This window comes from Bufo gargarizans, chromosome 3, assembly GCF_014858855.1.
Source record: "Bufo gargarizans isolate SCDJY-AF-19 chromosome 3, ASM1485885v1, whole genome shotgun sequence".
Classification (NCBI taxonomy): domain Eukaryota; kingdom Metazoa; phylum Chordata; class Amphibia; order Anura; family Bufonidae; genus Bufo; species Bufo gargarizans.
The window spans coordinates 75,699,152-75,724,646 of NC_058082.1; the positions used below are offsets into that span (position 1 = coordinate 75,699,152).

General features: G+C 44.2%; 1 protein-coding gene across 1 annotated transcript in view; it reads right to left on the reverse strand.

Annotated features, from left to right (window-relative positions):
- Positions 1–25,495, reverse strand: part of RXFP2 (relaxin family peptide receptor 2) — a 331,515-nt gene that overhangs the window by 218,984 nt on the left and 87,036 nt on the right. Inside the window, exon 4 of the mRNA XM_044285462.1 lies at positions 2,742–2,819. Within this exon, the coding sequence (XP_044141397.1) occupies positions 2,742–2,819 (78 nt within the window). The remainder of the gene's footprint in view (positions 1–2,741; positions 2,820–25,495) is intronic.

Genomic DNA, 25,495 nt, shown 5'->3' on the forward strand with positions numbered 1-25,495 from the left:
TCTCATATGCTATATGCTTACACTAAAGGGTTTCCCCACTGGCCTAGTCTGTGCATTCCTTTCAATTATTCTGCAGATGAGCAGCCAGGTGGCATGGATGTAAATGGACATGAAACAATGGTTCCCATCAGTATGTAGGGTGTGAAGGCGATCAGCTAAACATTGCTGGAACTGTTTCAGTCCTATTCTCCCATACTATAATATGCCTGTGTGAATACTATTGCTCCTATTATACTTTTCATTGTAGATCCAGAGCCAAGGACCAGTTACTGTCCCTTCTAAAATATCTCTTATACTATGAATTTAATAGTGTTAGCATTCTAACTAATGTATAGCAGTTATATTGTATATCTTGTATGTTGCCTTATGTAAAGCTTGGTGGTTCTCGATATACAATACTTGCCATGCTCTTTCCAATATGCCACTGGGGTAAGATATAGCCCCAAGCATCATGATTAGTTGGGAATGCCACTCTGCTCATGTGGGCCAGTGACTACATTTTAAAATGGACTTCCTTCTCACTTTAGAGAGTTTAGACACATGCTAATGTATGCATGCTGGCATATGTAGATCTTATTTTTCAAATCAAAGGTGACCCTAATCTTTAAATACGCAGTACATTAGATAGTTGCACACTTTATTATACACGTGTAATAGTATTTAACTTTATTAAAGTATAATATATCACCTTATTTTTCTTGTAATAATGAATTAGACATTTTAATCTGTTTTATTTCCTCATTATGTTTTGTTTTTATTTCTTTACATGATTATATGGGTAGCCATCTTGCATAAGCTTATGAAACAGTAGTTCTAGAGACCTGCCTTATAGCAGGCACCTGTTCATGAGACAAAATGTTAGAAAACAAGTTATTAACCTCTCTGATAGTGTTTCCCAACCATGGTTCCTTGAGCCCTGTTTAGAGGTCCTCCAAAATACAGCAACAAGGTCTGTCACTTTTACCATAGAGAAGGCAAACTGATTTCAGCCTGCTCAAAATGGTTTGCAAAGTGGTAAACATATCTGAGCAAAATTATATAACTGGACAAGAAGTATTGAATGCTTTACCTGTCCTTTCATTAAGCTTCTTTGAGGCAGGAATGGCATTAGGGGTTCTTGAGGATCCACTTTTAATTGTCAGCTTGCTATGAACTATTGGGTCTAGACTAGCTGTTATCACGTCTCCAATAGACTGCACATACTGTACAAAGTAGAGGAGTCTCTGCTTCCCCTGTCACTGTCTTTCATATATAGAGAAGTAGAAGATCATGGAGGATATTATATGTTAAGAACAGTAGATGTGAATCTAGTAGCTGTGAGACAGTAAGACACTTGCTTTTAGCTGCTGAAGCATGTCTGTGTCTCTCGATCTCACTCTGAAGCTCACTCCTCCTCCTTCCCCTCTGTATAGACCTCTATGGGCAGCTATAATCTGATCCAGTAGGATATTGTCACATGGTGTATTTTTCCCTGCACATTTCGAAATCTCTCTCAAAATGCCTAACATTAACTGCATATTAATTAAAATGGTAGTCTGTGCTGGAAGCCGCCATGTTAACATACCCTTAGCAAGCTGACTATTCTCTCAGTCTCTCCAGACGGATTCAGCATTGAATTCAGAATGCATATCAATTTAGGAGGGGAGAGGAAAAAGCCTGATTATTGGAGAAAAAAGCATTTTTATCTGCTGATATATATTACAAAGTTTTATGTTTTCCAAGTACTATTGATTTGTACAAAGTTGTGATCATTTAACATGAAAACCTGGTTTGAACAAAAGGTAATTTTCTGATAAAAGATTTCAATTAACATGAAACAAAAAATCCCTTAACACTATTTTCTTTCCTCCTATAACAAGAACAATCTCTACATTTAACATAATTAAATACCATTCAAACTCAACTTTGTGATAAAGTATAATATTACAGGATGTTATATAGGTTTTCTGTGGTTTTAGAACAACAGGAGACATTTTATAGAAATATTGGCAGCTGCAGGATAACGTTGAACTTATTGTCAATTTTTGGAGGCAGTAACCAGTGAAAATGGGCCCACACTCCAACAAGGCTCATGGGGCTAATCCATGTTCTCAGTGGTCATAACCAGAAGACTACAGTGGACACATGCTTAGATGCCACAGGAACACAACCCATAAGTAAACAGAGACTTTCGTGGACTAGTGAAAACTTCAACGAGGGAGTACAGTATACACGTATGTTATTTTATATTAAACTACTCACAGTCAAGATATTTACGCACTGACAACTCCTTTAAATGAGCTTTTTTGGGGGCATTTTGAGGTCAGAACAGGGTAACGCTAACATGTTCCTTAGACTGGAATTCAGATGTTGATATATTTATAATTTTGTACTGCATTTTACTATCCATTCTAAGTGTGTAATGCATTAGTGTTCCTTTAATAATTTTCAGAATTGAATTGCTGGTTAAAGTGAATTCTTGGAAAATGGCGTAAAGATTTAAATAATTCTATCTGAACCAATCTGGATCTTTTACAGAAAGCAGGGACATTTTGTACAGAGAAAGGTTGTAGTGCAGCTTGAAATCTGCATAAGTTATTTGTCATGACAGATTTCATGCCAATGACAAAAAACTATTTGACGGATTGCTTAAATAATGGCAATTCTGGGATTTTTCTTATGCTGTTTTTTCAATCTAAATGGTATAATATTTATTTTAATAGTAAAAGAAGATTATGACGGTTCCATCTTTAGTTACTTACAGCATTCCTGGAGATCTATCACGTCATTTGCCTTCGAATGCACTTCATCGAACATATTTGGCCATCCATTGTTGTCTCCTAGAAAAAAAGATTTGTTGGGGATTTATATAGATCTAACATATCCCAGATGGCAAAACAAAACATTGTATTTAAAAAAAAAAGTTTTCAAAATGTAAAAAAAAAAAAAAAACCTAGTCTGAAAGGATCCTTATTGGTGAAAGATGAGAGACAACACCACAGAGGATCTTGCCACTAGATGGTTGCAGCAATTTTCAATAGACTCAATGGAATGCCTGAGCAACTTTTTCATATTATAGTATGTCAACTAGCCACAATGACAATGGGGCACATTTTTAAAAATGCTATTTTCTTAGACGTTTTCTGCATTTAAAAATTGACTTTAGATCTTACATAAGGATTCTACATGATCTAATGTAGATAAAAAAGAAAAATGTTGGCTATAATAATTACATCTGAGTAAAGGATACCCAAATTGATGTTTACGGGATGCTATGACCCTTGAGTGCTTGGTCAGGCACGATTTCATGGTAAAATTACTGCAGTTCAAACTATAAATTGATAGATTATTAATGCAAACATTTATAAGGTGTGCAGTACCCCATACCTTTGGGCTATCTACAATTATGTTATGTATTATGTTTTATGTCTCTGCCATGTGCACCAGCATGGGAGGTATGGTTGGCAATGGTTAGCAGGAACAGTGCTAATCACCCTGTACCTCCCCTCTTGTTAGAAGTGGAATGGTTTTACTTTCTGCCAGCAGTGTGAATCTAGATAGAGAGGAGATAGGAAACACAAGTGAGAGCTCCTACTCCAAGGAATCATGTCCAGTTTTTCTATGAGACCTGCACTCCAAGAACAGTATCAGACTCAAGATCATTGCTTCCAAAAAGACTTCACTGTGCCTAGACAGCAAAATCACAACTTTACAAACCATGCTGCAAGTAAGGGACTACAGCTCAGACACCCATCACCTAGACCTCCTGAAGGCCAGTCAAACAGGCCAGTATCATACCATGGACAGCTATATACACAAGTGCCTGAAAGTGCCATTCAATTGCGACCTACCCAGTAACCATACTCCATTACCTGGTGACAGAAATTACACTTTGTATCTACTACTGCCGGTTGTGCCACACGTTATGTTTTGAAAGTAAAGTAAGACTGTTATACTTTTACTTCTGGCCTGCTTCTTCAAACTACCTTTGCACTTTGCTGATCCCCAGGTAGCAATGGCCTGAAGGAGTACACTGTAACACAACATCTCATCAGGCCCACTAACTGTCAAGGCGGGGAGTGGGGGAAACCCCCACCGTGGGGTGTAAGAAGGATAATGGTAGCAACTAGGCCAGGATGCCGGGATCAGGGAGAAAGTCACCTCCTATTGCATCCCTAATCCTCTCCCTTACTCCTAACCTTATGAGCGGACCCTGATGGTGGGACGGCTCATACCCTGGATACCTAATATCCTAAGTCGCCCTGGAAATCCCTCATTTAGGAGCAGGGGAGAGACGACCTGTTCATCCACAACACGGAGGAACAGGAGTCTCTAAAGGCCTAGAAGCAAGGAAAGGGGAACACATACAGCAAAAGGAGATGGCAGGTAAGCGAAACCAATAACACACTTACCTGCCACAGACAGACTGACTGGAACCCGTGCACTAGTGCTGCTGTCCACACCAACATTAAAGGACACAGCACACACCACAAACCACACAGGAACCCAAGACACCATAGCTGCAACAACATGAGACAAGGGAATGTCTAGTAAACATGACACCAAACACCACCAGACATGTAACACCAAACTAGACATACAAACACCCTTAACATAACCCACTCCATACAAATAGGGACAGGAAGGGAAGGAGACACCGGAATGACATTGATGACCACAAGAGTGGCCCTCACTGGACAGATGGAATAACCAGACAAGGAGCTTAACTCCAGCACACACCAAGGCTGGAGTACAACAGACTCCTGACCTAAAGCCACAGGTATAAGAAGCCTAAGTGACCACACCTAGCAAGGTAGTTTACCCTTACATCACCAGACAGGGGAAGGAAGTCACTTAAAGGGGAAGTGCACACACAAGCATACCAAACCACGTAACCACCAGCTACAGCATGCGTGGCAACCATGTCACGGCAATCACCCAGAAGGTCGAGACACTGCCACCGTATGCTCTCACAGCAACACGTTGCCGCGGGCAACCGCAAGCGTGGCAGCAGTGTCACAGCGTACACCTATAGGCCGTGACACTACCACTCTTATCCTCTTCACCAGCTCCTCAGGGGCTCGCTGTAGGTGTTATTACTTGTTTTTGTCAAGCCATGAATTATCACTAATTGGCATGCTGTACCTGAATTTGCCAAGTTGCAAGTACAGGTGTCTCATGACAATTGGCGGTAATCCATGTGCCGTTACCGCAGCTCTTCCATGTGTAATACTGTCCCGACGTAAGATCACTTTCCTAAAAGTTACCAGATCACCGTCAGTTTACAGGTGCATACATTGTTTGCCTACAACTTACAGGTGCATTCTCCATGAACACATACAGATGTAGAACAACAATAGAGCTATTGTCATAGTAAGTCACTGCCATTTACATGAACGGGAATGAGCTTCAAAACTAGATGCAGCCCATTGACTTCTGTAAATGGTGCAGTTTCTTGTAAATCTTTTTTTTAAGACACCTCAGTAGGTTCAGCCACAGTTATACCTTGCATTTTTAACTGCCACAATCCACACTATCCTGTGTCCAAGGCTTTTCTTGAGCTGCAACAATTCTCTAGAATATGCTACCCCGAGCAATTCAGTTAATTTCCAATAGCCACATAATCAGTTTTCCTGATGCAGTTTTTGAAACCTAAATCAGAAATGGATCATAAACTAAGAAAAATATATAAAGGGCAGATACGACTTCTAATTTAATTCACTCCTAGTTATGACTTCCAAAACTTCATCAGTTTAAAGGGGTTTTCCAGTTTATTTTAATTAAATTTGATCCCCAGCCAAATGTGCCTGTGGAAAATCCATCCTCCCATGCATTCTGTTGCTCCATTCTGGCTCTCGGGCTGTCTTTACTGGACTTGCGTCCGTATCTGTCAACTTCCACATGGACAGGGTCACATGCTTCACTACAGCCAATGATTGGCCTCAGTGGTGCCATGTTCCCAAGCAGCATATGACCCAGCAGTGACATGATGCTTGGGGACATGTCACTGCTGAGGCTAATTATTGGTTGTAGAAGTGCAATTGATCTGTGTGAAAGTTGACACAGAAAACTTCCACTGAAGTCCACTGAACACAGCCAGGAAGCCAACATGGAAGAGTAGGGAGCAGGGCAGGTACAGTTGGCTAGGGGGGAAATTTTGAGAAAAAAATCCTGGACAACCCCTTTAACCCCTTAAGGACTCAGCCCTATTTCACCTTAATGACTTGGCCATTTTTTGCAAATCTGACCAGTGTCACTTTAAGTGCCAATAACTTTAAAACGCTTTGACTTATCCAGGCCATTCTGAGAATGTTTTTTCGTCACATATTGTACTTCATGACACTGGTAAAATGAAGTAAAAAAAAAATCATTTTTATTTATAAAAAAAATACCAAATTTAGCAAAAATTTGTAAACAATTGCAAATTTCCAAGTTTCAATTTCTCTACTTCTATAATACATAGTAATACCTCCAAAAATAGTTATTACTTTACATTCCCCATATATCTACTTCATGTTTGGATCATTTTGGGAATGATATTTTATTTTTTGGGGATGTTACAAGGCTTAGAAGTTTAGAAGGAAATCTTGAAATGTTTCAGAAATTTTCAAAAACCCAATTTTTAGGGACCAGTTCAGGTCCGAAGTTACTTTGTGAGGCTTACATAATAGAAACCACCCAAAAATGACCCCATTCTATAAACTACACCCCTCAAGGTATTCAAAACTGATTTTGCAAACTTTGTTCACCCTTTAGGTGTTCCACAAGAATTTATGGAAAATAGAGATACAATTTCAAAATTTCACTTTTTTGGCAGATTTTCCATTTTAATATTTTTTTTCCAGTTACAAAGCAAGGGTTAACAGCCAAACCAAACTCAATATTTATGGTTCCGATTCTGTTGTTTACAGAAACACCCCATATGTGGTTGTAAACTGCTGTACGGGCACACGGCAGGGCGCAGAAGGAAAGAAACGCCATATGGTTTTTGGAAGGCAGGTTTTGCTGGACTGTTTTTTTTTACACCATGTCCCATTTGAAGCCCCCCTGATGTGCCCCTAGAGTATAAACTCCAAAAAGTGACCCCATTTTAGAAACTACGGGATGGGGTGGCAGTATTGTTGGTACTAGTTTAGGGTACATATGATTTTTGCTCTATATTACACTTTTTGTGAGGCAAGATAACAAGAAATAGCTGTTTTGGCACCGTTTTTATTTTTTGTTATCATTTTTTAGTGTTTCCATAGTCTGAGAGCCATAATTTTTTCAGTTTTTTGGCGATTACCTTGGGTAGGATATGATTTTTGCAGAGTGAGATGACGGTTTTATTGGCACTATTTTGGGGTGTGTGTGACTTTTTAATCGCTTGCTATTACACTTTTTGTGATGTAAGGTGATAAAAAATTGTTTATTTAGCACTTTTTTTTTTTACGGTGTTCATCTCAGGGGTTAGGGCATGTGATATTTTTATAGAGCCGGTCGATACGGACGCGGCGATACCTAATATGTATACTTTTTTATATTTATGTAAGTTTTACACAATAACAGCTTTTTTTTTACTTTTTTTTTTGTCCCACTTTGGGACTTCAACTTTTGGGGGTCTGATCCCCTTTACAATGCATTCCAATACTTCTGTATTGGAATGCATTTGCTGTATGAGTAATACAGTGTGTATTACTCATACAGCTTCCGGCCTGTGAAATCCAGGGGGCTGGATCTCACAGGCTCATCACCGGAAGGCAGCGCATGGGGACACGATGGCACCGCCGCCCCCCGGATAAGGTAAAACCGCAAACCGCAGGTCTGAATTGACCTGCGGTTTGCGGCGATCACATGACCCCCGGCGTTGTGACAGGATGCTCGCTGAATGATTTCAGCGGACATCCTGTTCTGATTAACCCATGCCGCGCCGCAATGTAATTTTAAAGTTAGGACGTACCGGTATGCCCTGGGTCCTTAAAGGGACCCTGTCACCTCTACTATGCTACCCTCACTGAGCGTTTCTAAATGTTCATTGTGTTACCCTAAACATATAAATTACACTTTTAATTTGATTTGCAGATGAATTCAATAAGTATTCTGCATTTTTGTACTTCCCGCCTTTTATGCAAATTAACATAAAAGAGTCATATCTTACTTGTGTTACCAGAGAAGAGTCATATTTTCAAGCTCTGACTCATCTCAGGTTAATTTGCATATGTATCAAATCGTTTTTTTATACACAATAAAAGCACACAGAGCTATGGGGACTGGATATTGCGGATGTGCTATCGGCCATCTAGCAACCCATGTCCTCAGCTCTATACACAAAATCCTAGTGACAGGTTCCCTTTAAGGACTCGGCAAACATGGCGTACCGGTACGTATTAAGTTCTTAAAGGGTTAAGCGTGCCCTAAAACATTTTTTTAGAAAGAACTATCACATTCCCTAATCTAAATCTTCTCCGTTCACCCCTATCACCTTTTTCCTCCCTTCATCTAACACTATCCCCCACACTCTATTCGCCCCAATGACCTTACATACACAGATACTGACTCGTGACCGTCTCATGCACATTTATGTGCACATCCTGTTTTTCTAAAAGATGGCTGGACCATTAGACAAAACAAGCACTTTCATCTTTTATGTCATCCCTATTTCCATATAGATTGTAAGCTCTCGTCAGTAGGGCCCTCACTCTTTTTGATTGAATATTTCTTCGTTTTTTTTATGCTGTAATCTCTAATTTTGTCTGTACATGTTTCCTCTGATTATAAAGTGTTGACGACTATGTGGAGCTATATAAAGAAATGTTATTATAATCAGAATATTATTACACAACACACTCAGCTTTGCTACTTCTGTATTTGTTTACCACCAAAATAAATAATCCTGCAACAAATGGTTGATTTTTTTTATTACAAATTTAGCTAGAGATCGTACAGTTATTCATTCACTTGTGAACATAATTGACTTGTAAACAGGACTGGCTGGAACAAAGTTGGAGCATTTTGTGAAATGTTCTAAGTAGAGTTGAGCGAACACCTGGATGTTCGGGTTCGAAAAGTTCCACCGAACTTCCCGGAAATGTTAGGGTTCGGGATCCGAACCCGACCTGAACTTCGTCCCGAACCCGAACCCCATTGAAGTCAATGGGGACCCAAACTTTTCGGCACTAAAAAGGCTGTAAAACAGCGCAGGAAAGGGCTAGAGGGCTGCAAAAGGCAGCAAAATGTAGTTAAATCCCCTGCAAACAGGGAAATAAATAAATAAATATAGGGAAATAAATAAATAAAAATAAAATAAATAAAAATTAACCAATATCAATTGGAGAGAGGTCCCATAGCAGAGAATCAGGCTTCATGTCAGCAGAGAATCAGTCTTCATGTCATAGCAGAGAATCAGGCTTTACGTCACCCAACACTGGAACAGTCCATTGTCATATATTTAGGCCCCGGCACCCAGGCAGAGGAGAGAGGTCCCATAACAGAGATTCAGGCTTCATGTCAGCAGAGAATCAGTCTTCATGTCATAGCAGAGAATCTGGCTTCACGTCACCCAACACTGGAACAGTCCATTGTCAGATATTTAGGCCCTGGCACCCAGGCAGAGGAGAGAGGTCTCATAACAGAGATTCAGGCTTCATGTCAGCAGAGAATCAGTCTTCATGTCATAGCAGAGAATCATGCTTCACGTCACCCAACACTGGAACAGTCCATTGTCATATATTTAGGCCCCGGCACCCAGGCAGAGGAGAGAGGTCCCATAACAGAGATTCAGGCTTCATGTCAGCAGAGAATCAGTCTTCATGTCATAGCAGAGAATCAGGCTTCACGTCACCCACCACTGGAACAGTCCATTGTCATATATTTAGTCCCCGGCACCCAGGCAGAGGAGAGAGGTCCCATAACAGAGATTCAGGCTTCATGTCAGCAGAGAATCAGTCTTCATGTCATAGCAGAGAATCAGGCTTTACGTCACCCAAACACTGGAACAGTCCATTGTCATAAATTTAGGCCCTGACACCCAGGCAGAGGAGAGAGGTCCCATAACAGAGATTCAGGCTTCATGTCAGCAGAGAATCAGTCTTCATGTCATAGCAGAGAATCAGGCTTCACGTCACCCACCACTGGAACAGTCCATTGTCATATATTTAGGCCCCGACACCCAGGCAGAGGAGAGAGGTCCCATAACAGAGATTCAGGCTTCACGTCAGCAGAGAATTAGTCTTCATATCATAGCAGAGAATCAGGCTTCACGTCACCCACCACTGGAACAGTCCATTGTCATATATTTAGGCCCTGGCACCCAGGCAGAGGAGAGAGGTCCCATAACAGAGATTCAGGCTTCATGTCAGCAGAGAATCAGTCTTCATGTCATAGCAGAGAATCAGGCTTCCTGTCACCCACCACTGTAACAGTCCATTGTCATATATTTAGGCCCCGGCACACAGGCAGAGGAGAGAGGTCCCATAACAGAGATTCAGGCTTCATGTCAGCAGAGAATCAGTCTTCATGTCATAGCAGAGAATCAGGCTTCACGTCACCCACCACTGGAACAGTCCATTGTCATATATTTAGTCCCCGGCACCCAGGCAGAGGAGAGAGGTCCCATAACAGAGATTCAGGCTTCATGTCAGCAGAGAATCAGTCTTCATGTCATAGCAGAGAATCAGGCTTTACGTCACCCAACACTGGAACAGTCCATTGTCATAAATTTAGGCCCTGACACCCAGGCAGAGGAGAGAGGTCCCATAACAGAGATTCAGGCTTCATGTCAGCAGAGAATCAGTCTTCATGTCATAGCAGAGAATCAGGCTTCACGTCACCCACCACTGGAACAGTCCATTGTCATATATTTAGGCCCCGGCACCCAGGCAGAGGAGAGAGGTCCCATAACAGAGATTCAGGCTTCATGTCAGCAGAGAATCAGTCTTCATGTCATAGCAGAGAATCAGGCTTCACGTCACCCACCACTGGAACAGTCCATTGTCATATATTTAGGCCCTGGCACCCAGGCAGAGGAGAGAGGTCCCATAACAGAGATTCAGGCTTCATGTCAGCAGAGAATCAGTCTTCATGTCATAGCAGAGAATCAGGCTTCACGTCACCCACCACTGGAACAGTCCATTGTCATATATTTAGGCCCCGGCACCCAGGCAGAGGAGAGAGGTCCCATAACAGAGATTCAGGCTTCATGTCAGCAGAGAATCAGTCTTCATGTCATAGCAGAGAATCAGGCTTTACGTCACCCACCACTGGAACAGTCCATTGTCATATATTTAGGCTCTGGCACCCAGGCAGAGGAGAGAGGTCCCATAACAGAGATTCAGGCTTCATGTCAGCAGAGAATCAGTCTTCATGTCATAGCAGAGAATCAGGCTTCACGTCACCCAACACTGGAACAGTCTATTGTCAGATATTTAGGCCCTGGCACCCAGGCAGAAGAGAGGTTCATTCAACTTTGGGTTGCCCCGCAATATAATGGTAAAATGAAAATAAAAATAGGATTGAATGAGGAAGTGCCCTGGAGTACAATAATATATGGTTAAGAGGAGGTAGTTAATGTCTAATCTGCACAAGGAATGGACAGGTCCTGTGGGATCCATGCCTGGTTCATTTTTATGAACGTCAGCTTGTGCACATTGGCTGTAGACAGGCGGCTGCGTTTGTCTGTATTGACTCCCCCTGCCGTGCTGAATACACGTTCAGACAAAACTCTGGCCGCCGGGCAGGCCAGCGCCTCCAAGGCATAAAAGGCTAGCTCTGGCCACGTGGACAATTTGGAGACCCAGAAGTTGAATGGGGCCGAACCATCAGTCAGTACGTGGAGGGGTGTGCACTCGTACTGTTCCACCATGTTAGTGAAATTTTGCCTCCTGCTAACACGTTCCGTATCAGGTGGTGGTGCAGTTAGCTGTGGCGTGTTGACGAAACTTTTCCACATCTCTGCCATGCTAACCCTGCCCTCAGAGGAGCTGGCCATGACACAGCTGCGTTGGCGACCTCTTGCTCCTCCTCTGCCTTCGCCTTGGGCTTCCACTTGTTCTCCTGTGACATTTGGGAATGCTCTCAGTAGCGCGTCTACCAACGTGCGCTTGTACTCGCGCATCTTCCTATCACGCTCCAGTGCAGGAAGTAAGGTGGGCACATTGTCTTTGTACCGTGGATCCAGCAGGGTGGCAACCCAGTAGTCCGCACACGTTAAAATGTGGGCAACTCTGCTGTCGTTGCGCAGGCACTGCAGCATGTAGTCGCTCATGTGTGCCAGGCTGCCCAGAGGTAAGGACAAGCTGTCCTCTGTGGGAGGCGTATCGTCATCGTCCTGCGTTTCCCCCCAGCCACGCACCAGTGATGGGCCCGAGCTGCGTTGGGTGCCACCCCGCTGTGACCATGCTTCATCCTCATCCACCTCCTCCTCATCCTCGTCCTCCTCGTCCTCCAGTAGTGGGCCCTGGCTGGTCACTTCGAAGAGACTGGCCTGAAAGTGCTAAAGTGCCTCTTCCTCCTCCTCCTCCTCCTCCTCCTGGGCCACCTCCTCTTCCATCATCGCCCTAAGTGTTTTCTCAAGGAGACATAGAAGTGGTATTGTAACGCTGATAACGGTGTCATCGCCACTGGCCATGTTGGTGGAGTACTCGAAACAGCGCAACAGGGCACACAGGTCTCGCATGGAGGCCCAGTCATTGGTGGTGAAGTGGTGCTGTTCCGCAGTGCGACTGACCCGGGCGTGCTGTAGCTGAAACTCCACTATGGCCTGCTGCTGCTCGCACAGTCTGTCCAGCATGTGCAAGGTGGAGTTCCACCTGGTGGGCACGTCGCATATGAGGCGGTGAGCGGGAAGGCCGAAGTTACGCTGTAGGGCAGACAGGCGAGCAGCGGCACGATGTGAACACCGGAAGCGCGAACAGACGGCCCGCACTTTATGCAGCAGCTCTGACGTGTCGGGGTAGTTGTGAATGAACTTCTGCACCACCAAATTCAGCACATGCGCCAGGCAAGGGATGTGCTTCAAACCGGCTAGTCCCAGAGCTGCAACGAGATTTCGCCCATTATCGCACACCACCTGGCCGGGCTTGAGGCTCACCGGCAGCAACCACTCGTCGGTCTGTTGTTCTATACCCCGCCACAACTCCTGTGCGATGTGGGGCCTGTCCCCCAAACATATGAGTTTCAGAATGGCCTGCTGACGTTTACCCCGGGCTGTGCTGAAGTTGGTGGTGAAGGTGTGTGGCTGACTGGATGAGCAGGTGGAAGAAGATGAGGAGGAAGCCGAGTAGGAGGAGGAGGCAACAGGAGGCAAAGAATGTTGCCCTGCGATCCTTGGCGGCGGAAGGACGTGTGCCAAACAGCTCTCCGTCTGGGGCCCAGCCACCACTACATTTACCCAGTGTGCAGTTAGGGAGATATAGCGTCCCTGGCCGTGCTTACTGGTCCACGTATCTGTGGTTAGGTGGACCTTGCCACAGATGGCGTTGCGCAGTGCACACTTGATTTTATTGGATACTTGGTTGTGCAGGGAAGGCACGGCTCTCTTGGAGAAGTAGTGCTGGCTGGAAACAACATACTGTGGGACAGCAAGCGACATGAGCTGTTTGAAGCTGTCTGTGTCCACCGGCCTAAATGACAGCATTTCATAGGCCAGTAGTTTAGAAATGCTGGCATTCAGGGCTAGGTGGGAATTTACGCTTTCTCTCAAATGTTTGTGAGATGGAGAGCTGAACGCTGGCGTGTGACATGGTTGAGATGCTTGGTGACGGAGGTGGTGGTGTTGGTGGTACATCCCCTGTTTGCTGGGCGGCAGGTGCCAACGTTCCTCCAGAGGCGGAGGAAGAGGCCGAGGCAGCAGCAGCAGCAGAAGAGGCCGAGGCGGCAGCAGCAGAAGAGGTAGCAGGGGGAGCCTGAGTGACTTTCTTGTTTTTAAGGTGTTTACTCCACTGCAGTTCATACTTTGCATGCAGGTGCCTGGTCATGCAGGTTGGGCTAAGGTTCAGAACGTTAATGCCTCGCTTCAGGCTCTGATGGCACAGTGTGCAAACCACTCGAGTGCCACCACTAGAGGGAGCACAAACCACTAATTTAGGAAATTGCTAAGTTTGGAATTGTATTTCAACCCAGAACAAAAACTGTGCTTTGACGGACACAACATAACTTGACCAGCTACAGCAATAACCACAGATTTAGCTGAATATAAATTTGAGGCCTATTATTTAGGCGCTGGGTGACAGGTATACGTTTACAGACAGAATTAGACTTGGAAATGCACAGTAGCTTGTGTGTGAAGTTATTGAGAATGACCCTATCAGCACCTTGAATCTAATATACCCTTTTAGGGATAGATTTAAAGTAGGCCTGATACAGCAGAAACCACTAAATTAGGAAATTGCTAAGTTGGGAATTGTATTTCAACCCAGAACAAAAATATATCCTTTGCCAGTATTACAATTGGCTGGCCACAGCTGAAACACCAGATTTAGGGTACTGCTATTTTGGCAATTGTATTTCACCCCTCAATAAAATAGCAAGCACAGCCAAGCCCCTGATGTAGGATATAGCCAAAAAATAACCACACTATTGATGGTTAAATGGACTTGGTGACAGCTTGCCCCTGATGTAGGATATAGCAAAAAAATAACCACACTATTGATGGTTAAATGGACTTGGTGGCAGCTTGTGCTGGCGCACCACAAGACACAAAATGCCCGCCGATCACCCCAGAAAAAAGTGACTGAAAAACGCTCTGGGCAGCCTAAAAACAGTGAGCAATTGAATAGCAGCAGTTCAATGATCCACAGCTGTAGATCGATCACTGACTTAAGTCTTTTGGAGGAGTTAATCACCGCCTAATCTCGCCCTAACAGTCGCAGCTGCAACCTCTCCCTACACTGATCAGAGCAGAGTGACGGGCGGCGCTATGTGACTCCAGCTTAACTAGAGGCTGGGTCACATGCTGCACTGGCCAATCACAGCCATGCCAATAGTAGGCATGGCTGTGACGGCCTCTTGGGGAAAGTAGTATGACTCTTGTTGATTGGCTGCTTTGCAGCCTTTCAAAAAGCGCCAAGAAAACGACGAACACCGAACCCGAACCCAGACTTTTACTAAAATGTTCGGGTCCGTGTCACGGACACCCCAAAATTCGGTACGAACCCGAACTATACAGTTCGGGTTCGCTCATCCCTAGTTCTAAGTTCTCCACTCCGGTGGAGTTGATGACAGCAGCAGATAACACGTTTTGTATTCCTGGTACTCCTTGAATGGAAGGCAACTTTCAAATGATGTAAAAAGATACAGTGGAAAAATATAGCACAACAAAAAGGAAAGAGAACGTTCCTGCGAAGACAGCTAAACATTCACTGCAGAGGTAAAGGCAAAAATTATTGCATCCCAATGCTCATCAATTACACAAAGTACGTTCCACATGACATTTTGTCAGTCAGTTTGAATTGTCTGCAGAAGCTTTAAAAAACACCTTAGAACCAGTGTTCCCTGTAAGCTGCGCAGGCGCGCGGCCGTGCAGCTTCTTTTATGCCTCCGCTCAGGACCTCTGCAGGCCCGCTCACCGTCGCAGCCTGGACTTCATGTAATAGTGCATGCTTGTTCCATATTCTGGGGAAGCTCACCCTGGCTATGCACACAGTTTTCACTGTGTGCATTGCTGTAGTGGGTGGCCCTAGAATTCGAAACAGGCACCCACCATACTGCCCACAGTGCCCTTAACGTTTTGACATTATCCAGTGTCAGGACGTTCCTGCGCGGAGCTCCAAGCTGGCCCCTCCTACTTCCTCATGCGCTGCTGCTACTGGAAGAGGAGAACATGTGCAGCGTGGCAAAAGAGGGGAAAAGAGGAAGGGAGGGCTTCTTCTTAGACCTAGCCCCCGGCCAAAGTGTTGAAGGGGTGTCTGAGATCCCCAAGGGCCAAGCCAAGTAATTGTAAGTTTTCTTGTGGATATGTTTATGTTTTACACATATAGCCTACACTGTGCCACACAATATACAGTATACCTCTACACTGTGCCCCACAATATACAGTATACCGCTACACTGTGCCCCACAATATACAGTATACCGCTACACTGTGCCCCACAATATACAGTATACCTCTACACTGTGCCCCACAATATACAGTATACCTCTACACTGTGTAGGGTTAATATACTGTATATTGTACAGCATGGCACAGGGGTTATATTGTCCGGCATGGTGTAACCTCCATACATTTGCTGTACAGTATACAATATAATCCCTGTACCATGCCATACAATATACATTATAATCCCTGCACCATGCTGCAAATATACATTATAATCCCTGCACCATGCTGTATAATATACATTTTAATCCCTGCACCAAGCTATACAATATACATTATAATCCATACACCATGCCATTCAATATACAGTATAGCACCTACACTGTGGGGTTATGTTGTATATTGTACGGTGTATGGATTATATTGCATATTGTACAGCATGATGCAGGGATTATAATGTATATTACACCGCATGGTGCAAGGATTATAATGTATTCTGTACAGCATGGTGTAGGGATTATACTGTATAATGTGCAGCATGGTGTTTGGATTATAATGTATATTACACAGCATGGTCCAGGGATTATAATGTATATTACACCGCATGGTGCAGGGATTATAATGTATTCTGTACAGCATGGTGTAGGGATTATAATGTATATTATACAGCATAGTGCAAGGATTATAATGTATATTACACAGCATGGTGTAGGGGTAATACAGTATATATTGTATAGCATGGTGTATGAACTATACTATAAATTGTACGGCATGTTACAGGGATTATAATGTATTCTGTGCAGCATGGTGTACTGATTATACTGTATTGTACGGGATCGTGCAGGGGTTACACTCTTTAATGTGACAATTATCTTAGGTTTTCCTGTCGCCCACCTTTGATGGCGCTGTGCCCAGCTCTGAGCCGACCCCGCTCAGCAGCTGCCAAGGCTTAGAGGGAACACTGCTTACAACAGGAAAGGAAGAAAAATATATCAGGTTTTCAAATTATATTTTTTTTTATAAAAGGTCTACTTATGGAAAGAAGAAACTGTTTTGCATTTTATCCGCCCAAGAAGGTGTATTAAGGTTCCGCCACATGGTCAGGTCATATCTGTCCTTTATACTTTTCCACCTTTCATGATCCACTGCTGATTTTGGCTTCCAAAACTGCATCAGGAAACCTGACCCTTATGGTTTTGTAACGTCCCAGAGTGGCATTAACACTTTTGTCTGACCCCCACTATCTTCAATGGTGCATTCTGTGTCATTTTATATATTTAATATCAGATCCTGCAAAATGTATGTATTTATTCATGTGTAACTGTTCATGTTTATGTAATGTGTCCGGTTCACCACAAGGTGGTGCCATTACTGGCAGAGTTGTGCTATCTAGAATGGAACCCTTCTTCCATTCTATTTCTCCTCTCTAGAGAGGCAGGATTTTCAGATTAGCTAGAGTAGTTCCGTCTAAGCCTACCCCTCAGGGGTGAGGTTGTGTATGTAGCTTGTCTTCTGCTAAGGAGAGAGCAGGCCTTGTCCTGCTTGGACAGGCCTTGCCTGTGAGTTCTAAATGGTTGCATGTCCCCTCCTGGGCTTGAATTGCCCAAGAAGCCAAGCCAAAGTAAGCTTAAAAACCCAGGAAGAAGTTTCCTAGGATTACAGTAAGGCCCCTTTCACACGGGCGAGTTTTCCGTGCGGGTGCGATCCGTGCGGCGAACGTATGGCACCCGCACTAAATCCTGACCCATTCATTTCTATGGGGCTGTGCACATGAGCGTTGTTTTTAACGCATCACTTGTGCGTTCAGTTGAAATCGCAGCATGCTCTATATTGTCCGATTTTGACGTGACGCAGGCCCCATAGAAGTGAATGGGGTGTGTGAAAATCGGATGGCATCCGCAAGCAAGTACGGATGCCGTGCGATTTGCACGCACGGTTGCTAGGAGACGATCGGGATGGAGACCCGATCATTATTATTTTCCCTTATAACATGGTTATAAGGGAAAATAATAGCATTCTGAATACAGAATGCATAGTAAACCAGCGCTAGAGGGGTTAAAAAAAATTATAATAATTTAACTCACCTTAGTCCACTTGATCACGAAGTCCGGCATCTCCTTGTGTCTCCTCTGCGCTGAACAGGACCTGGGGTGAGCTGCTCCATTAAATACCGGTTAAGGACCTTCGATGACGTCACTCCGGTCATCACATGGTCTTTTACCATGGTGAATCACCATGGTAAAAGATCATGTGACGTACCATGTGATGACCGGAGTGACGTCATTGAAGGTCCTTAACCTGTATTTAATGGAGCAGCTCACCCCAGGTCCTGTTCAGCGCAGAGGAGACACAAGGAGATGCCGGACTTCGTGATCAAGTGGACTAAGGTGAGTTAAAAAATGTATTTTTTTTTTTAACCCCTCTAGCGCTGGTTTACTATGCATTCTGTATTCAGAATGCTATTATTTTCCCTTATAACCATGTTATAAGGGAAAATAATACAATCTTCAGAACATCAATCCCAAGCCCAAACTTCTATGAAGAAGTTCGGGTTTGGGTACCAAACATGCGCGATTTTTCTCACGCGAGTGCAACGCATGACAATGTTTTGCACTCGCGCGGGAAAATCGCGCATTTTCCCGCAACGCACCCGGCTCTTATCCGGGCAAAAAAACTGACGCCCGTGTGAAAGAGGCCTAAGAGTCAGACTACAGAAAGCTAAGTAACAGCCTACAACAGAAAGCAGAAAGGAAAAGTTCCTATTTAAACTAGACAACATAGCAGAGCTGAAGAAGTTTAGATGTAGAAGAGCGGAGAGTGTTTGCCTGCCAGAACTTCATGTCAAAGTTGCTGGAAACCAATATTAAGTCTGTAACCTGTTTGGATTACCGTTTATGCAAAGTAAAGCTGTGTTCAACGTTACTACAAAGTCCGGACTCCATTATTCCTTCATCGTCCAAGTTAACTACTCCTTTTTCACTGCTTCGCCCGACCACTTCTGGGATCCAAGGATATCCAGATAGGAGCACCATGACATGTGCATACAACAACTTCAGGGACATTGTAGGCCCACCTACACCACTCAGGCATTCCTACCCTGGGTTTCAACACCATCATCCTTAAAGGGAACCTGTGACCGGTTTTTAACCATAAGAATCATCAGCATTTTGAAATAGTTCTCCCCCACCCTAATAATCCTAGGGTTTAGTTTTTTTTAAACACCTCCAAGTACTTCTTTTACAGTCAACTTTCACTTTTTTAAGTTATGTAAATTAAATGCTTACCTCATCACTTCCCATTCCTAACCCCACCTCCCGTTATAAGAGTGACAGAATCTAAAGATCCTACCCTGCTCCCAAACTCCCTTTCCAAACCCCGCGCATGTGCAGAACCAGTCACCTCACTCAAAATCTAGAATATTCACGATTACAAAGTGGCGATATTCGCAATAAAAATTTGCAATTAGAATATTCGCAATCAACACTACTACTGATCATATAATGTATACTGCGCAGCTCCGAGACTTGGAAGAGAAGGGCTGAAGATGAGCAATCGTAGAGGGTGTGTCTTATTTGTTTGTGGGCGTGGCTGCACTCCAAGAGTCAGAACACTGGACTCCTCTCTCAAACACGGAGGAGACAGGACTCATCTTAGGTGCATTTACATATATGGCGGGAACATTTATTTTAGGTTTTTCTCTGAACTGATAGTTCGTTCAGAATTGATTTTAATATCTTATTAATGTATTATTATAGAACAGTGAGTGGATAAATAGGCTTAAAAAGTGATGATTATTTGCTCTATAAGAGGGACATATTTTGTAGAAACCTCCTAAGGGGCAAGGGATACCCCAGACGCGGCAACCGGGCAGTGTAAATGCCAACCATGGGTAACATCTGCAGGGGGTTTGTATGTTCTCATGGTGCTTTCATGGATTTCCTCTAGTCAAGGATATTGTCTCGGTCAGCTCACCTCTGGCAGGTGTACACGTTGCTACTCTTCCATGGTACAAGAGTAGAAGATACTCTATATTATCTCTATGTTTTAGACCGTCTTGGAGCTGGTATAGTTTTTTTAGCCACAAAATGTAAGAAAATCTACTTAGACTGCACCAACAGGTGCAAAGTGGTTCTAGACAAAAAGTTGACTTTAAAAAAAAACAAAAAAAAAAAAAGACAACTTTCAAAGAAAGCTGCATCTAGCATATCAGAAATGAAACAAAATTGTGGGGAATACACTTCAAATATTTGAGGCAGCATGTATGTGCCACAAATTCTGGCCAAATAAAGATAGATGAGCTGTGGCATTGATATATCTCCCACACCATGTACTGTAACTCTGAAAAGTCTTATTGAATCCAGTTAAAATTATTAAGATATCAGGGCAGCAGATCAAAAGCACAGAAAAAAATACTTAATAATGTTTTGCTCTGCTTTTGATATGCTACAACTGGATTTAATAAAAAATTTATAAAATGTTTTGATTGATGAGGTTGAATTACTGTACAGCACAATCAGACTTTAACTTCACATGCTGCAGATTTCCTTTTGGATTCATGGGGGAGATTTTCACCACATTACAGACTCTTTTTTTCGGCTTGTCAGACACGAGTTTAGTGGGGAAGGGGTCATGAATTGCTGGAGAGGGGCCTAAAGCAGTTGTCCCATCATGCCGAGATAGAACTAAACGCCGACCCTAGGAAGCCAGGCTTCCAGAAACAGAGGAGCGAAACTGCATCCTGCTGTTTCCGTAACTCACATTGTAGTGAATGGCAGCTAGACAAACAGTAGCAGAACACTCTACCCTGCTTCTGGAACTCCCACAATTATGGAGGCATCATCGCTTGTTCTGCTATACTGTTTGCATAGCTCTCATTTACTACAATAGGAGTTATGGAAACAGGGGAGCACTGGCCCGCTTCGCTGTTTCTGTAAGCCTGGCCAACAGGGCCATTGTTTAGTCCCAAGCAAGATGGGACAACCCCAGCAATGTGTGCCAAAACTGCACCAATATTTTGGCACCAAAATCTGGCCAAATTAAGCCAACTAATAGGTGGAATAAATTTAGACTTAACAGTTTAGAGATGCGCCAAATGAATCATCCAGTCTAGAGATGTGCGAATTTCCGCTTATGAAATTCTTTCACACTTCGTTTGGTGGTAAAAGGTGAATTGCATTATGGATTCCATTACCACGGACCATAATGCAATTCTATGACGGAATGCATAACGGAATGCCTTTAGAGGCATTCCGTTATTCATTCTGTCATAATAGAAGTCTTTGGGCTGCAAAACGGATCCGTCTCGTTTCCGTTATGCAGGAGTGGACTCTTTGCAGGACGGATCCTTTTTGTAGCCTATAGACTTCTATTATGAGGGAATGAATAACGGAATGCCTCTAAAGGCATTCCGTTATGCATTCCGTCATAGAATTGCGTTATGGTCTGTGGTAACGGAATCCATAACAAATTCACCTTTTACCACCAAACGAAGTGTGAACGAATTTCAAAATATGAAATTCGCTCATCTCTAATCCAGGCCCATCCACTGTGATAAGTCTGACACATCTCGATACTGTCTGTCTAAGTTTACACTGTCTGAATATTAGACAGCATTAGTCAATCTTCAAAAACATAACATGCTCCATAGGCTGCTGTGTTACGGTAATACTCTTTCCTAGAATGAATACTTCTAGGGGAGAATATTTCTTTAACGTAAGGAAGCACCAAAAGACAGTTGTGGCTATAGTACAGAGCCACAGGGACTCCAAGAGACATTGTGCACATGGCAACAGTTCAAACAGTACAGACACAATAGTTCATACATTTTCTGAAAAGGAAAAAAAAAATCATAAAATGGTACAAAAATATAGCCTTATGTGTCAGTTCATGAGTAAAAATTGATCAGAGCACTGAAAGAATTCAGGCTATGCAGACACTCCAAAGTGACAAGCAGACAATGGGCCCCTACACCGAGGAAGGGGGGAGTGTACTTATTTAAAACATAACTTTTAATATGATCTGAAGAATACAGACTAATAAGACTCACTACACATTATAGACTTACATACACATTTACAACTTATTAAATGGTGCCTGGCTGGTATAGACAAAAAATTCTGCTCCGTCCGTGAAGACGCGAACAGTCTTACCAGACCCTTTGTAGGTAATGGAAAGGTCCTTGGAAGCAGGAAACAGGAGACACTCGGTGCATGCCGTGCGGGAGTGGGTGCAATCACTGTAGGGCCGAGTAGATGGAGCAATGGAACTAATCCTGTATAACCCTACCAAGATGAAAGGGAGTACTCACCTTGGAAAAGGCGACCCCGTCCGGTAGCCTGTCCCTGTATTGGACCTAACCCTAAAACTTCAGACGATTTGCCAGTGAAAAAAGATGAAAATGCTTCCAGTGGTCTCGCGACGTGGCACGTTTCTGTCCGTGACTCTTCAGGGGAAAGACTGCAGGAAGGTGAAAGATAGATAGCCACAGGTATCTGACCTGAGGCTAAACAAACATGGGGAAGGGGACAAGCTGAAAAGCTTGTGCTCTGCTATCCCAGGATGGGATGCAGTATTGCGCAGGTGGGGTAGTCCTGTGCAGAACGGTCCGGAGGACGCAATAATCCCTGGCAGTTGAAACCCTTCTGGTTGGGGGTAACAACGCAATAAACCAGCCGCAGTGGTATACCTGGATAGTGGGTTTTAAATAGTCACGCTCCATGTCCGTCGCCCCTCCTCCCCACTGATGTCATCGGCGCGCGACGCCAGCCTGGAGCGCCGCTACCCGCCCAGTCACGTGACCCAGACTCAGGAAACCTGAGCCGAGGCAACGCATACAAGGCAAGGAGCGGACGCAGCCAGTGACGCCACACTCCGGCAGCACCACGTGGGGTGGGCGGGAACGCGGCAAGAGATGGGCGGTACTCAAGATCACTCAGCCAATGTTCAATGGTCTGATGATCACATGGGACGCACAGTATATGAGTCTCCGTGGTAACATAGAAAATAGTAAAGCCTTAAGTCGGCTAGTGGCATTTGGCGCAGGGAGCGAGGGTAGACACTTAGAATGGAGTGGATGTCTGTGGATGCGCAATAGCGGCGCAACCCCAGCATACCACTATTGTAACCCCAGGAGACAGTGCGCTTCAAGGGACGCATGCACCTTTTTTCTGGTGGAAATGTGCACCAGCAGGGACGCATGCGCAGATATGGGGAGAGAAATGTGCACATAGGAGTTTGGATGCGCAATTTTTGAAAGAATATAAAACAATGAGCGCATGTGTATGTGCAAAGTGCCCCAGACCATCAGTGAGACAACATGGCAGATAAGGCAAAGCATTTGGCATGAACGTGATTTTTCAGAGGAAACAAGTATAGTTCAATCTTTTGTTCATGCCACCTGGTGCCGCTGTTTTCAGATTAAAGATCCAGCGTGCTTCACGTTGGAGGAGGCTCCTGTCTCAGTCTACCCCTCATGGTGGGGGGTTCACGAGATCAATGCCCATGAACTTTAACCCGGCTTTACCGTTGTGATCGGTGTGCACATGTTTAGACACCGGGGTGTCTCTCTTGTGTGTGACATCCCCCATGTGCTCACCGATCCTCCTCCGAAATTCCCGTATGGTCTTACCGACGTATTCCAGACCACATTCACAGAGGATACGATATATCACACCTCTGGATTTACAGTTGATAAAATGTGGAATGGGATACGTCTTGCCTGTGACCGAGCTGGTGAACGATTTAGTGCTCATGATGTATTTGAAGGCGGCACACCTGCCACATTTATGACTGCCCACCAAGCTGTGCTGCAGCCATGTTGAGTGTGTGCTGATGGATGAAAAATGACTGCGGACAAGTTTATCCCGCAGGTTGGTGCCGCGTCTGTACGTTATCTGTGGACTGTCTCCTAGTATGTCCTGAAGATCGGGGTCCATTTTCAGGATCCCCAGTGGTGTTGTAAGACCTCTCTGACCTGACTTGAACCTCTGTCAAATGTGGTGATTATACGGGACAGTTTGGTTGCAGAGATGTTCGGCTGTTTCTTGATTAGTAGGGTGGGTCTCTGTCGTGCAAGGGCTACCTTGTAGGCAGATCTCAAGATGTAATCAGGGTACCCCCTTTGTAGAAATCTAGCCCTTAGGTCAGCTGCCTGCGCCAAAAAGTCCTTTTTGTCTGAGCAATTTCTGCGCAAACGGAGGTACTGCCCTCTTGGTATCCCTCTCCTGAGTGGGAGAGGATGGCTGCTCTCCCATCTCAGGAGAGAGTTTGTCGCCTTAGGTTTCCTATGAATCGAGGTGTCCAGTTCCCCCCTATCATTCTTGGTATTTTAATGTCCAAGAATGGTAGACTGGTTGGATGGGTCTCATATGTGAACTTCATGCCAATCTCGTTCTGGTTCAGGCGGGATACGAACGATTCAAATTGAGAGGGGCTGCCGCTCAATGTGATGAAAATGTCGTCTATATAACGCGCCCACAGCCCAATTCTAGACAGGTCCTCCGGATTCCTCTCCCCAAATGCCAGGGTCTCCTCCCACCAGCCCAGGAATAGATTAGCATACGACGGGGCACACGGACTCCCCATCGCGGTACCCCTGAGCTGGTGGTAGATTTTATTATCAAAGGAGAAGAAATTCCTTTTCAGGGTAAATTCCAGGATCCGGATGATGAATTGGCTGTGGGCACGGTATTGACAACCCCTAGATTTAAGGAAAAATTCAACTGCCACTAGTCCCAACTGGTGTGGTATAGAGGAGTACAAGGCCTCTACGTCTATGCTTGACAACAAACACTCATTCTCAAGGGTTAGACCCTCCAATTGTTTGAGGAGGTCCGTAGTATCCTTAAGATGGGATGGCAACGTAGTGACGAATGGTGCTAGGACACGGTCGATGTGGATCCCCAGGTTTTGGTTTAGGCTGTCTACCCCTGATACTATGGGTCCCCTTGTGGACCTTGGAGAGACAGTAAAATGTAGACCTACGGGGGAATTGAGGTAACAAAAATGTGTACTCTTCCATTGAGATGACTTTGGAGCCCTTAGCCTCATCAAGAATGGATTTGAGTTCACGTTTATAAACGTCCGTGGGGTCCCTTTCCAAGATCTCGTAGGTTTCCTTATCAGATAGGAGGCTCCTACACATGTCCCCATATTGCACATATGTCCATGACCACAATGTTGCCCCCTTTATCTGCAGGTTTGATAATGATTGTGGGGTCATTAGCAAGGGAGGAGATAGCCGTGGCCGTGGACTCTGCGCAATTGGAGTGGTGTGAGGAGATCCGAAGATTTTTCAGGTCATTGGTGACCATATTTAGGAAGACGTCTACGCAAGAGACTTCACTAGAACTGGGTGGCATTTTGTTGCTTTTGCATTTAAGATCTGTGAAAGGCCCAAGACCTGACGCTGAGTTGTCTTTCATAGATAATGAGTTCAATAGTTGGACGTCGGCCAACAACTCCACTGGAATACCCAGCTCAAGGCATCGGCGTCTATCGATGTAT